At 34.8% G+C, this 14,979-nt stretch overlaps 1 protein-coding gene across 3 annotated transcripts in view; it reads left to right on the top strand.

Moving 5' to 3' along the window:
• TWSG1 (twisted gastrulation BMP signaling modulator 1) overlaps positions 1-14,979 on the top strand; it is a 70,392-nt gene that overhangs the window by 13,764 nt on the left and 41,649 nt on the right. For all 3 annotated transcript variants that reach the window (XM_001138675.6, XM_054672033.2, XM_063795935.1), the window contains exon 3: positions 14,496-14,595. In XM_001138675.6, coding sequence (XP_001138675.1) covers positions 14,496-14,595 — 100 coding nt within the window. The remainder of the gene's footprint in view (positions 1-14,495; positions 14,596-14,979) is intronic.

Below are 14,979 nucleotides of genomic sequence, written 5' to 3'. Positions count from 1 at the left end.
CCAGGAGTTCAAGCCTGCAGTGAAGTAGCGATCCAACTTTATTATTTTGTATATGGATATCCACTTGTCCCAGCAACATTTCTCCCCCACTGAATTATATTGCCACCCTTGTTCAAAACCATTTCACCATAAATGGTTTATTTATGGACTGTCAGTTCTATTCTATTGGTTTATATCTCTATTTTATGCTAGTACCACATTGTCTTGATTATGTAGTTTTGTAGTATGTTTTGAAATCAGGAAGTCTGAGTTCTCCAACTTTGTACTTTTTCAAGATTGCTTAGGCTGTTCTGGGTCCCTTGCATTTTCATATGAATTTTAGAATCAACTTGTCAATTTCTGTAATAAAGCCAGCTGGGATCTTAAAAAAATATATAATAGACTTTATTTTTTGGAAAAGTTTTAGGTTTACAGAAAAATTGAGCAGAGAGTATAAAGGGTTCCCATATACCCATTCCCCCCACATATCCACAGTTTCTTCTATTATTAACATCTTGCATCAGTGTGGTATACTTGTTACTATTGATGAACCAATATTGATATGCTATTATTAACTAAAATCTATGCTTTGCATTAGCATTAACTCTTTGTGTTTTACATTTTTATGGGTTTTGACAAATGCATAATGTCTTGTATCTACCATTACAGTATCATTCAGAATAGTTTCATTGCTCTAAAAATCCCCATAGCCAACCTCTTCATCCCTCCCTACCTCCCCCGAGTCCCCTAGTAACCACTGATGTTTTTTACTGTCTCTATAGTTTTGCCTTTTCCACAATATCATATAGTTGGAATCATACAGAATGTAGCCTTTTAAAAGGGGCTTCTTTGACTTAGCAGTATACATTTAAGTTTCCTTTATGTCTTTTCATGGCTTGATAATGCATTTATTTTTATCACTTATTATTACCTAATAATATCCCATTGTATGAATGTACTTACTGATTAATATTGCACTCACTGATTAGTATGGATGTACTAGAGTTTGTTTATCCATTCACTTATTGAAGGACATCTTGATTGCTTCTAAGATTTAGTAGCTATGAATAAAGCTTAGCCAGGCATGGTGGCTCAGGCCTATAATCCCAGTGCTTTAGGAGGCCATGGCAGGAGGGTCCCTTGAGGCTGAGAATTCAAGATCGTAGTGAGACCCCCATCTCTACCAAAAGAAAAAAAAGTCTGGAGTGGTAGTGTGCACCTGTAGTCCTAGCTACCTGGGAGGCCACAGTAGGAGGATGGCTGAGCCGATGAGTTCAAGGCTACAGTAGGTTATAATCACACAACTGCACTCCAGCCTGGATAACCTAGCGAGACCCTGTCCCTATAAAATAACATAAAGCTGCTATAACCATCCATGTGCAGGTTTTGTGTGGGCATAAGTTTTCACTTCATTTGGCTAAATACTAAGGAGTGTAATTGCTGCGTTGTAGGGTAGGACTATGTTTAGTTTTGTAAGAAATTGCCAAACTGTCTTTCAAAGTGGCTGTACCATTTTGCATTCCTACCAGCAATGAATGAGAGTTGCTATTGCTCCACATCCTCACCAGGATTTGGTGTTTTAAGTGTTTTGGATTTTCACCATCTAAATAGGTATATAGTGGTATCACATTGTTTTAATTTGCAATTCTCTAATGACATATGATGGAGAGCGTCTTATACTTATTTGCCATTTGTATACCTTTTTTGGTGAGGTGTCTGTTAAGAATCTCTGGCCCATTTTTTAATTGGGTTGTTTACTTTTTTTATTGTTGAGGTCTCTGTATGTATGTTTTGTATAGCAGTCCTTTATCAGAAAAGTCTTTTGCAGATATTTTCTCCTAGTCTATGGCTTGTCATCTGATTCTTTGGAGAGTATTTTTTGCAGAGCAGAAGTTTAAAATTTCAATAAAGTCCAGCTTATCATTTATTTCTTTCATGAATTGTAGCTTTGGTATTGCCAGCTAAGATTTAATAGGGATTGCATTGAATCTGTAGATCAATTTGGGGAGTACTGTGTTGCCATCTTAGCAGTATTATGTCTTTGTTTCATGAACATGTGTGCCTTTCCTTTTATTTGGATTTTCTTTCATTTCTTTCAACAATATTTTGTAGTTTTCTGTGTATTACATTTCTTTTGTTAAATTTATTTATAAGTATTTTATTCTTTTTGATGCTATTGTTAGTGGAATTGTTCTCTTAATTTCATTTTTGGATTGTTCATTGCTTCTGTATAGCATATTAGCTCTTTTCTATCCTATCATACCTTCTTACTCTATATTCTGGGAAATTTCCTGACCTTACCTTTGGACTCTTTCTATTGAATTTTTTAATTTTAGCAATAACTTTTACATTTCAAGCGCTCTTATTTATTGCTTGTTAATTTTTCCTATTAATATTATTTACTTGTTTTTGGATGCATTATTTTCCTCAGTGTCTTCGAGGATACTTATTGGAATTTTTTTTGCTGGTGGAGGAGGTGTGTGTCCCCTTCCCCCGACTCTGTTACCTGGATTATCTCTTTCGAGATCTTTTTTTCTTTTATGTCTTTTTTATGTGTCAGGATTTCTTCAAATGTATACATTCTTTGGTTGTCCATATATAATTAAGAATGAGGCAATAAAACCTGGTTGGGAGATCCATGTATTTAGATAGGACTTACAGACTGGACTTAGAGCAGAGAACACTTGGGGATAAGGAAGGCCTTGATGCTGGAATGTGTTCTCTGCTCTGAGGCTAATCATCTTCCTGAAGAGAATTGTTGGTTATTTGTTTATTTTGATTGGCTGATTTTCTTGTTGTGATTGGACATGAGTAGATGGTCAGTAGATGCCTAGTTCTTGTCTTTTTGGTCTATTGTGGGAGTAGCCTAACTGATCTGATAGAAACCTGAACTTGAATATCCTCTTTTTATCCCTGTTCTCTTTAGTTGAAGAATGGTTTGGCTCTTGGTATTTCATGTGCCAGTGATTGTTAACTGGGGCCCTGGACCTCTTAAGGGGTATCCCCCGGATTATATTCAGGAGATCCCCAAGGTTATATTCAAAATTGCCTGTGCACAGTTTTCTGGGGAAAAGGTCCACAGCTGTCAGGAGGTTCTCACAGCAGTTGGTGAACCTGAAAAGGTTAAACATTGTTGTGGCTTTGCTTTCCATTCCAACATACTGAGTTATTAAAATTCCACTTTCATGTTCTGTGAAGTACAGGGCACATTGACATTTTAGATAACGAGAGCTGCTTTTCTCCTTAAACTTGCAGAAGATGTACAGAAATGAATACAATAAGGTGGAAGATAAGTACTTTAAGAAAGACAAAGATGCAATGCTATAAAAGTTTATAAAAAGATATTATTTCCCTTGTAGAGGGAATTTAGGTTTCTTTTTGTTAAATTGGTTTAGTTTGAACAACATTTGTAATGTTGAACTGATGTACTATGAGGATAAATTAGAACATTTGTTTATATTGCATCCTCTACACTTATAACTAAGTATGAAAAATTTTCCCTGGAAGCTCTTATGTAAATATTTTTTACCAGCATGGTTGCAAAGCAGTACAGTCATTCCTGCCACTCCTACAAGTTGCTGTGCCTAAAGGTGGTCCCTATATAAATATTTATTTTGTGCTTCTAACAGGAAAGAAATCTAACTTTAAACATCAAGAAAGTAAAACTCATCTTGGGTGTACTTGCTTGCTCATATAATGAGGGGTTTAGTTATCCTGTTTCAGGAAAAAAAAAATTTGGTAATATGGGATTTTCCTTTAAGAAGATCTTACTACTTTCCCCTGCTGCTTTTGTGAAAATAATTTTTAAAATTTGGATCAAAATATGCTATACCCCAGAAATCTCAAGTCCCATTTTGTATTAAGAGTGGAAAAACTCCTATATTAACTTGTGAGTACTTTGGCTAATATTTATGATAGTTTTTAGGATGACATAAACATTGTATTTCATGAAAATATTCAAAATTGGGTTCAGAGATAATGCATCATTTTAGTACTTTGTTGTCTGAACATTTATTCAGCGCTTTTATGTGCTAAATTGACAGTCTGCTTTTTTATTCTAAAAATTGATTTAGTTATTAAATCTTAAGTTTTCTGAAATAAGTTGGAATTTTAAAATAGTTTACTTCTCATTAATAATTCTAGCTTTTAAAAGTATATTTTGTCTTAAGTTAAAAATAAATAGTTCAGGTAAGTTTAGGGGTTCCTTAATTACAGTAAACTAAAGAATTAACTTTTTCTTCTTTTTTTCTTAATCAGTGCAAATTAGATTCAACTTTAGTCTCTTGCTATAGTTATCTTGATTTGTTAGTACACTAGTAATATTTTGGTTTACAATGTAAAATGTTTTCTCTTTTCTCTCATGAACATTATTTTCCTAAATTGTTTCTTTCCTCTTCATCCCATTTTCCTGCTCTTAAAAGTTGTGGTGCCATGGCTGGGTGCAGTGGCTCACGCCTGTAATCCCAGCACTTTGGGAGGCTGAGGCGGGCAGGTCACAAGGTCAGGAGTTTGAGAACAGCCTGACCAACATGGTGAAACCCCGTCTCTATTAAAAATACAAAAATTAGCCGAGCATGGTGGTGTGCACCTGTAATCCCAGCTACTCAGGAGGCTGAGGCAGGAGAATCGCTTGAACCCAGGAGGTGGAGGTTGCAGTGAGCCGAGATCGTGCCACTGCACTCCAGCCTGGGCAACAGAGCGAGACTCCATCTCAAAAAAAAAAAAGTTGTGGCGCTAACCTATTTTTGTCCTGTTTTGCTTCAGTTAACACCCCATGAAAATCTCTGAAATTAATGTTCAAATGTAATGAGTTAGGCCTGATATAATTTAAAGAAAGAATAAATCATTGTTTCCCTCCAAATGTTTAATGCAGTTATAGTAGCTGCTAATATATAAATGGAGATTAAAATTTATTTTCACTAGTTGTTTCACCTGTTGCATTGTTAAAACAAAATGAGGATTTCACTGGGACACACGGACATTTTCAAACATACATAAAGTAGGAAAAATTGTAAAATAACCCCCCCATTTACCCATTACTCAGCCTCAACAGTGATCAACATGTGGTCAGTCTCATCTGTACCTACTCCCAACTCACTCCAGCTGGATTCTTTTAAAGAAATTCACTGGGTGACTTGTACAGTAAGTAGGATTAGCATCTAAATGTTTGTTACTAGGTTTATGTGAGAAAGAGGCACTGTTTGATATATTTTGGTAATTCATATATATACATGAACTTGTATGCTGACTTATTTAGCCAAAAATAAGTACTCTTTTCAATACTGATTCATTCAAGTGTATGTTATTTTCAGGACAAAAGTTTACCAATCAGTTAGAATTTATAAAGAACAACATGCTAATGAGGTTGGGTTGATATTTCTCTCCTGGGTTTGAAGATTCATGTGATGCCCTCCTTAAAGAGTATTAATATGGCAAAACAGATTTGTTATAACCCAATCTAATTATAATTGTTTATTCTTTTGAATAGGGGCTAATTGAAGATTTTATTTATTTATTATTTTAAAATACTCATTTGACCTAAGTAAAAGTAGTGTCAGCATAGGTATAATATAATGCTTCATTGATTTCTTATGCTTACACAATATGCAAGTAAATACTTAATTAGATTTATTCCTGCATTTCTGTTTTTTAGCTCAAGATATTATAAATACTTAGTTTCCTTAATTTAAGAACCTCAGTTTGTGTTTTTAAATATCTTTTGTAATTGTTCAAACATTAATTAAACTGGATCTTAAGAAGTCATAATATCCAAATAAATTAAATGTTTATTTGCTATTATAAAAATATATTTTCTACCCCCAAATTCAGAAAATACAGAGAAGTAGAAAAAAAGAGTAAAACATTCTTAGTCCTGTTATCCAAACACATACTACTCTTACTATTTTGATATAGCTCCTTCTGGTTTTTATTCTCTGTTTAGATTATTTTTAACAATTTTATGGTATATACAACTTTTGTGTTTTACATTTTCACTAGCATTATTTTATGTTTCTTTGAAAAAAATTATGTTCGGTTAGAAAATTTCAGTTTTAGGTTAAAAGTAAATTAAAGCAATATATTTTCAGAGTTAGAACTGTCTTCTGCATTGCTTTAATACCAACTTAATGCTTTATATTTTTCAATTTAGGTTTATTTCTTTAAAATTTATGAAGAAACCCCAATGTACCATGCTGGGTTTTTTTTTTTTTGTCTTTTTGTTCTTTTGTTTTTTGAGACAGAGTCTCGCTTTGTCACCCAGGCTGGAGTACAGTGGCTCCATCTCAGCTCACTGCAACCTCTGCCTCCTGGGTTCAAGTGATTCTCCTGCCTCAGCCTCCTGAGTAGCTGGGATTACAGGCACGCATCACCACCCCCAGCTAATTTTGTATTTTTTTAGTAGAGACGGGGTTTCGCTGTATTGGCCAGGCTGGTCTCAAACTCCTGAGCTCAAGCAATGCATCCACCTTGGCCTCCCAGAATCCTGGGATTACAGGCATGAGCTACTGCTCCCGGCCTGTTCACTGTTTTTAGATGTACAGTTTTATGATTTTTGACAAACATGTACTCATGTAACTACTACTACAATCAAGATAGAGAATATTTTTCATCACCCTAAAACATTCCCTTGTGCCCCCTTTGTAGTTGGACCTAGCTTTTTCCCTAGCCTCAGCCCCTGGCAACCACTGATTTGATTTTTTTTCTCTATAGTTTTGCCTTTTCCAGAATGTTATATAAAAGGAATCATACAGTATATAGCCTTTTGTTCTGTCTAGCTTCTTTCATTCAGTCTAATGCTTTGAGATTCATCCATATTATTGTGTGTGTTGGGTAGTTCTTTCCTTTTTATTGATGAGTAGGATTCCGTTGTGTGGATGTACTACAATTTGTTTATCCATTCACTGGTTGTTGGACCTTGCATGGTTTCCAGTTTTCAGTAATTATGAATGATGTTGATACTTTCCCATATGGGTCTTTTTATGGACCTATGTTTTAATTTTTCTTGAGTAAATACCCAGGAATGGGATTGCTGGGTCACCGGAGCATTTTGATATTCGTTATCTCAGCATTTTGATATTCGTTATCTCATTGGGATGCCGAAGTTTGTAAGGGAAAATCCAGGAACACCATTCCTTTTTTATGACTGGGAAACCGAGACTCAGGGTTGCAAACAGCTTATGGGCTTAAAACCAGATCTTGTAAGTCCAAGTCATTTGCTATCTTTACTAGAATATAATGTTGTTTTCAATGACGTTTCCTTGTTTTATTATAGCAACAGGGTTAACAAATCTCTCAGATCTTTGCAACAAGAATGGAAATATTTATCAGTAACTGAGAGTCAATATTAATAAGATTCTTCCTCAAGTTGTTAGTTTCCATTTCTGGCCTAGAAATTTGGGAGTTCATACAATAAGTGTTAACTCTTAAAGTCTAATCTTAATCTTGGATAAATATCCTCCCCCTCAATTTATTTCGCATAAATAATTAATATCTCACCAGAGCATCAGTTGTATAGTCATGGCACTGTGTAACAACATTTTGGTCAATGGCAGACAACATATATGATGGTGGTCACATAAGATTATAATACTGTGTTTTTATTGTACCTTTTCTATGTTTAGATATGTGTAGACATGCAAATATTTACCATTGTGTTATAATTGCTTACAGTATTCAGAACAATAACATGCTGTACAGGTTTGTAGCCTAGGAACAATAGGCCATACCATATAGCCTAGGGCTATAGCAGGGTCTACCATGTAGGTTTGTATAAGTATATACTGATATTCATATAACAACAGAATTGCCTAAGGATGCATTTTTCAGAATGTATCCCTATCCTTAAGCGATAAAGCGTGACTGTATATGGAATAAGATTCTTCTCTAAAGATGATCGAATCTGTCTTCTGGCATCTAAAAATTTGAAATTCTCTGTCATATTAAAGGTTTTCCTTAATATAAATGTAGTAAAATACATTTTGAATGATTAGATTTTTCCCTCAAACTTTTCATCCTGCCAGACTTTCATTTCATATAAGCTTTAAAAACAGTTTGCCAAATTCTCTCTAAATACTCATGCTGGTCAATAGAGAGTAGCTCAAATGTATAAATTTCAGTTTTCCATTTAGTGTAAAGTTTTAATTTTTTTCCATCATAAAATTATTGAACAACGTGTCTACCAAACTTTAAGAACATCTAGCATAGTTATTTACACATAGAAGATGTCTTATTCCATATTACCTTGCCTCTAACATGCAAGAGCAGTGGTGGTAGAAAAAGCCTTGAGTCAGAAGACCTTGTTTCAAAGCCGCAGTTGTGTGAACTCACAGAAATCATGAAACCACTCATTCTCAGCCTTCTCTTCTGCACATGAGGAACAACCACACTTTCTCTATGACTTGCACACTAGGAAAGCAGAAGATATAGTCATTAACCAGCTGAAGCGACAACAAAAAAAAATAAGTATTGCATTCCAAGTCACTGGTTTTGCAACTCTTAGCCAATGAGTCCAATTTTACCTTTACAAACAATGACTAAACTTGGGCAATAGCATTTCTAGTTATATTCAGGTACTGAGAGTGAAAGATATAATAATGCCTTTGATTAAACAACCTAAAGAATTATCTAAGTTTAATTATAGGCTTATTCTTTCTAAAAGAGTAATAACTGTAATTATTAAAATGTTAATTTAATGAAAAATAACTTTTATATTTCTCATTTTAATGTTTACAAAACAGGAATACCTAACCATAACTGGGGTCAAATTCTAGCCACTAATTGAATGAAGTTGTATAAATTTCATGACTTCACTTAAAAAATGAGGATAATAACGACATGAATCTTTATGAGATTCAAGACAATGCATATAAAATACTTAGCACAGTGCCTATAAGGGTTAAATAGAACCCATTTAAGGACTTTGGGGGAGGTGGTGGCAGTAAATAATTGGAAGCATTGAGTCAGTCTTTATTTTGGACTTCAGGGAACTTGGTGTTTAGTTTTGATCACATGTTCCATTCAACTGAACAGAACCCAAATTTAGTCATAGTGAGGTTAGTAAAATATATAAATAACCCAGTCCAAAGAGAAAATTCTAAATTTCAACTCTACCATATTTTCTGTTTAAGGAGTGGAGACTTTGAAATAATAGTAAAATAGAAACTGATGAAGTTTATGAAGGTGATAAAAAATGAGAAAGTGGACAAGGTGTGGAAAGGATTAAGAATTTAATCACTTTCTGAATTTTAATTATGTTGACAGATTTTTATGATAGAGAAATGCTATTTTTTTAGATCAAGGTAGTATATAATCATTATTTTGTTAGACATGCATAGGAATTTACCAAAGGGGGAGGAATTTAGGGTTCTTTCTTTCTACTCTAGTAGATATTTTCCAAAGTCTTATATAATTAAAGAAATACTTTTAAAATTTTGGTAAAACCTTTCTTTTTGTCTTGACTTTAGCCTTTCTGGTTATAGAAGACATGTGTTCTTATAAGTGAAACAGCTAGGGGTAAAGTTTTCTTTTTTTTTTTTGAGACAGAGTCTCGCTCTGTTGTCCAGGCTGGAGTGCAGTGGCCCCATCTCGGCTCACTGCATACTCCGCCTCCCAGGTTCACACCATTCTCCTGCCTCAGCCTCCTGAGTAGCTGGGACTACAGGCACCCGCCACCATGCCCAGCTAATTTTTTGTATTTTTTGGTAGAGACGGGGTTTCACCGTGTTAGCCGGGATGGTCTCGATCTCCTGACCTTGTGATCCGCCTGCCTCGGCCTCCCAAAGTGCTGGGATTACAGGCGTGAGCCACCACACCCGGCCTAATGTTTTCTTTTTAAGTATTCTGAAGAACAGATTCTGCTTGATTTAAATGGGGCAGTTTTTATGTTTTTCTGTAATCCTTGTTTCATCACAGAGAGTTGTTCTGAGTTGTTTTTTCTTTTCTATTTTCAATACTTGAGTTCAAAGCACTTTACAAATGTTTATTATATTTAGAAACATTCATCCTAACCGCAGCTTGCTTGCTGTTAAAAATATTATACATTTCTAAATATGTTCACAACCAAACATTATTCAATAATGTGATTTTTAAGGGCATGTAGAATGAATAGAAAAGAATGAATTACTTGATGAGCTTCATAACACTGCTATTTATAATTATTTGCATGTGGAAATTCATTGTTTCAATTTGTTTCTTGACTTAAAAACAGTAGTCATACAGTAGACATATTTTTGCTCTCTTAATTTGCAGTAAGATTTTAAATGCCATCTATTAAATTTGCCTATTATATTTCTCCTGAAAAGTAAGAGGTGTGTTTTTGAAAATGGAAAAGGCACAGATGCTGTTTTCAGGCACAAACTCTGTTTTCAAAAGGTCGGTTTGAGGAGCTTGTTTTTCTTATTTGCCCATCTCCTAAAAAGAATGCTGACATGAGTTATGAAGAATAGAGAGTATTTGATGTATGTGGAGGCTCATTTACCCAAATTATGAACATTTCTTAATTTATGGTGATTAAATTTCTGCTTTATTAAGACAATGGTTTTTTAGTCTTTTCTGTATTAACGTAGAAAGAAAGAAAAATATTAGCCAGGATATTGTTGTTTGGTGTCCAACAAGTTTTAATAGTAGTTTTTACCATTAAAGTCTTAAACTGGATTTTTGTCTCTTTAATTGTACAGTAATGAAAGCTTATCTCTGTCGTTTCCCTCTTGTTTCTCCTTACCATAGCTTTTCACGTTGTATTCTATCACTAAATTATAAAGCAGTAAGCATATGACGACAGCATGTTACTCTCTTACACCAGTATGTAAAAGTGCAGGACAGGCATCTATTAAGAGGGTGTGAAATACATTTAATCTTCAGAGCTAGATAACCTGGGCAAGTTCAAGCAACTTTTAAATAGGCCGTTAGTTTTAACTTTCTGTTTGTTCGCAGTAATCTCATTCTCACCCACCTTTTCATTCTAGTTTAAAACACTTCACAAATACCTGACAGTAAAAGGCATAATGAATGCTTCACAGACTCAGATTTCTCTAATGGGAACTATTAAATTGACATTCATTTAAAAAAATTATTTGGCATAATATACAGTAATTCATTTAGCAAGCTACCATTTGGAAGCTGCAGAAAAAGGAGAGACTATATTCTTTGAATAGATTTGTTACTTTTCTAATTTGTTTCTCCTTAGTTTAGTTAATAATATAAATACAGGTTGAGCATTTCAAATCCAAAAATCTGAAATCCAGAATGCTCCAAAATCGGAAATTTTCTGAGCATTGACATGACATCAAAGGAAATGCTCATTGAAAGAGTTTAGATTTTTGGATACGGGATGCTCAACTGGTATAATGCAAATATTACAAAATCCAAATAAACTCAAAAATCCGAAACACTTTTGGTACCCAGCATTTCAGATAAGGAATACTCAACCTGTATAAGCAACTAAGATAGTGAAAGGATATTTTCTACATATAAAGTAAATTAAAAATTTTTAAAAAGCTTTATTTCTTGTGACTAAGTGCTAACCTTTATCAATCTAAAAAAAAAAAAAAAAAGACTGTTAGTATTCTTATCTGATGGTGTTTCTAAAAAGTGCGTACTCAGAAAATGTTCTTTTACTCCAAAGACAAAGTATAGCTTTGGCAACTCTGTTTTTCTACATTTCCAACTAAGTTTGAGCTTGTCTAAATCACGCATCACCAGTTTTGTGATGAAGCAGCTATACTTCTCATTAAGTCTCTGCCCTTTCAGTCCCTCTCTTTCTAATAGGCCCAGCAAAGTTACCTAATGTCTATGTCACATGAATGCAGCCTGAGTGTACAAAATTCTGCAGTACCAAAATATTACAATGTGCATATATTAGGTCACACATATACACTTATATCAAACTAATGAATTAGTTAGAAAATAGCACAAGTGTTGATTCTTGAAAGTGCTGTATAATTAGCAAGGGGACTTTTGGAGACAAAAAACAATAACAAAACCCAAGGAATTAAAATCGGTGCTGCAAAAAATGTCATATTAGAATACTGGGCTGACTCTAATAGTGTAGAAATATAATAAGATGAATTTAATAGGGATAAATATTATGATCTGTGTTTACATTTTAAAAGCACAGTATTGAGGTACAGAAATGAGAAATAATAGTTACATTGCACTAGTTAATTTTTAAAAACATGCATATCAATAGCATTCCATTAGGTCTCAGATTTTTAAAATCTTACTGAAATGATTTGAAAGTAGCACAGTTGCTGACAGCATATTGCTACCCCAAACAAACAAATTTTAGGCTTCTTTAATTTTAAAAACTAGTGTTCACAATCAAGGAGGTAAGTGGGATTCTCTCCTTCTTGGCTAGTTACATTATGCCATAAGGAGGAGGAGCAGGGAAGGGGGGTGATGGGGATGATGATGATTTAAGATTACCACACTTTCACCTAATGACAAAGCTCATGGCAGGGTTAACATCATGTCATGGGGAACAAGTGAAGAAACCATGGGAGTATTTGATCTAAAATGAGGACATGGGAGAATAAAAATAGAAATCATTTTGTTTTAAACAGGGCTTTTTTGGTTGGAAATAAATAAAGCCTACTCCAATTGATATGAATATCTCAATGAAGAATATCTCCAACTGATAACAGTATCTCTAAGAACAGGAAGTGCAGCTGGTTGCAAAGGACTAGAACCAAGAACTAGAGCATTATTAGGAATCAGAATGGCGTCTTCCCTCCCTTCTCTTCTCCTTGTGACCATGAATGTCATGGTGCTTATCTTTGGAAAGTAGGAATGGGGGGGCCACAGGATAATTTTTTACCTCTTATTTTGAAACGGCCTCCCCAGCACCAGCTTTGTATGATCCCCTAGTTCAAATTCCTAACAGAGATTGACAGTTATCTGTGTCTTACTTCCAGAATCTTGGAAGACAATCTGATTGACCAGCTACAGTCTGTTTTTCACCTGTGTTCCAATTATTTGTAGCCAGAGAGAAGAAAGGTCATATAGTTCAAAACAGAGCTGCAGACAGACAGGGTGGGAATCAAAGGCAGGTGGCAGCCAATCAGGGCAGACATTCCAAACTGTCCAGTGCAGGTGCCATGAAAAATTAGAATGGCTTTGTTGAAGAGAAATTATATTTGGAGGAGGGGGGTCTTAAGGAGCAGGCTTCTGGGAATCAGGCTTCAGTTCAACAAAAGAAAACACTTAAAACTTTATAAGATTAGGACCGGCTACTTTGGATTATTAAGTTCCTTGTCAGCTGTGGGCTGCAATGGCCATATGTTGATGGAACACTATAGAAGCGATTCAGGTGTTACATGGAAGGATGGTTTTGTTGACCTGTGAAGTTCCTTCTAAGCCTGAGAGTAAAATCAGTTTTGTCATAAGTTATTTCCACCAAAATAATAAAATATTAATGTTTTTCTTATAAATATATATGGTATCTTAAACCAGGGAAAGCAAGTAATCAGTGGTGGCTATGGAATTTCCATTTCAGTTGGGTTTGTTCAGGACTGGCAGTCTGGTGGCAAGGGGAGGGCAGGGGTAAGTGCTAAAGGAATTGCTTTAGAACTTCATGTACAGAGCAAGCTATCTTAGCTCTTGTGGAATAACAAACAACCCTAAAGTTTAGTGGGTTAAAACAATAGCCATTTATTTAACTCTTGTTTCTGTGGGTTGACAGTTTGAGCCTGGATCAGCTGGGTGGTTTTCTGGCCTTATTCCCGTGTCTGTTGGCAGCTGCTGGTTGGTTGGAAGCTGGCTGATCTAGGATGGCCCCAGGTGGACTGACTTGTCCACATGGCCATATCCTGGCTTCACATGGCAGCTGGGCAAAGTTCTGAGAGAAAGAGTGGATGCACTCAAGGCTTCTTGAGGTCTAAACTCAGAAGTGACATAATCTCATATCCACCAAACTCTGTTGACCAAAGTGAATCTCAGGATCACCTAAATTCAAGAGGTCTAGAAATTGACCCTGTCCTTTGATCAGAGGAGCTGCGAAGCTACATTGCAAAGAGGGGAGACCTAGAGAGGGGAATAATTGCCACCTTCTTTGTAAATAATCTACCATACCGAGCACACTTTTTGCTGTATCATGGAACAATAAAAATAGAATTTCCAAAGTTCTTTTACTCACATTTTACATATTGAGGAACCCTACAAGTTGGCTATTTGTTTAAATTTGGACAATGAATATAATAGCTGAGAAGCAGGTTTTGTTCTTGTACTGAATTATTCTTTGAGGTGGTGTGGGTAGTCAAGTTATGGATTATAAAATAAAATATTTTCCTTATTTCAAAATAAGGTAAAAGCATTCAAAGTATGTTCACTGAATATATCCAAAAAAAATCTACGTGACATTTTAGATATTTATGTTCTGATGAATAGTTAATAATGTTGAATAAAAAATTATGTGAAGAATACATTACTGTAAATGCAAATATGGCAGGGTTTTTTGCTTAAAAAGTAGCAGTTTTATATATAATTATTTGGAATTTGAAGTTTAACATCTGTCTTGTTTCTAGGAGCTCTGCCAGTGCCGGCCGGGAGAAGGCAATTGCTCCTGCTGTAAGGAGTGCATGCTGTGTCTTGGGGCCCTTTGGGACGAGTGCTGTGACTGTGTTGGTAAGTTGATACCAAGGGAGACTTCTTAATATTTCTTATCACAGAATCCTTGGCTTTAAGAGACTTTAAGGAATATAAATGTAGTTTATGCACATAAACAAGTATGTGTGTGAGATACAGTAAACATACAGAACATTGTATTTTTACATTCAATTGTATTCAGTAGTATTTACCTATACATGTATTTAAAAGTGCTTATCCTTGGGAAGTAAGAGTGGGGGGCCAAGGCAGAATGTTTAACTTTTTATTTTGAAAGTTTTTATACTGTTGAATTTTTTATAAGCAGCAGCATTTTGTTTTGTTTTTAATAAGAAGTAGGTTTTATAAGAAGAAACATTCTCCAAGATGGGTTAAGTAAAAAAAGTCAGGTTCAAAATTATGTTT

This window comes from Pan troglodytes, chromosome 17 (genome assembly GCF_028858775.2).
Source record: "Pan troglodytes isolate AG18354 chromosome 17, NHGRI_mPanTro3-v2.0_pri, whole genome shotgun sequence".
Taxonomy (NCBI): Eukaryota; Metazoa; Chordata; class Mammalia; order Primates; family Hominidae; genus Pan; species Pan troglodytes.
The sequence above is the reverse complement of the archived record's forward strand: the minus strand, read 5'-3'. Positions and strand labels throughout refer to the sequence as shown.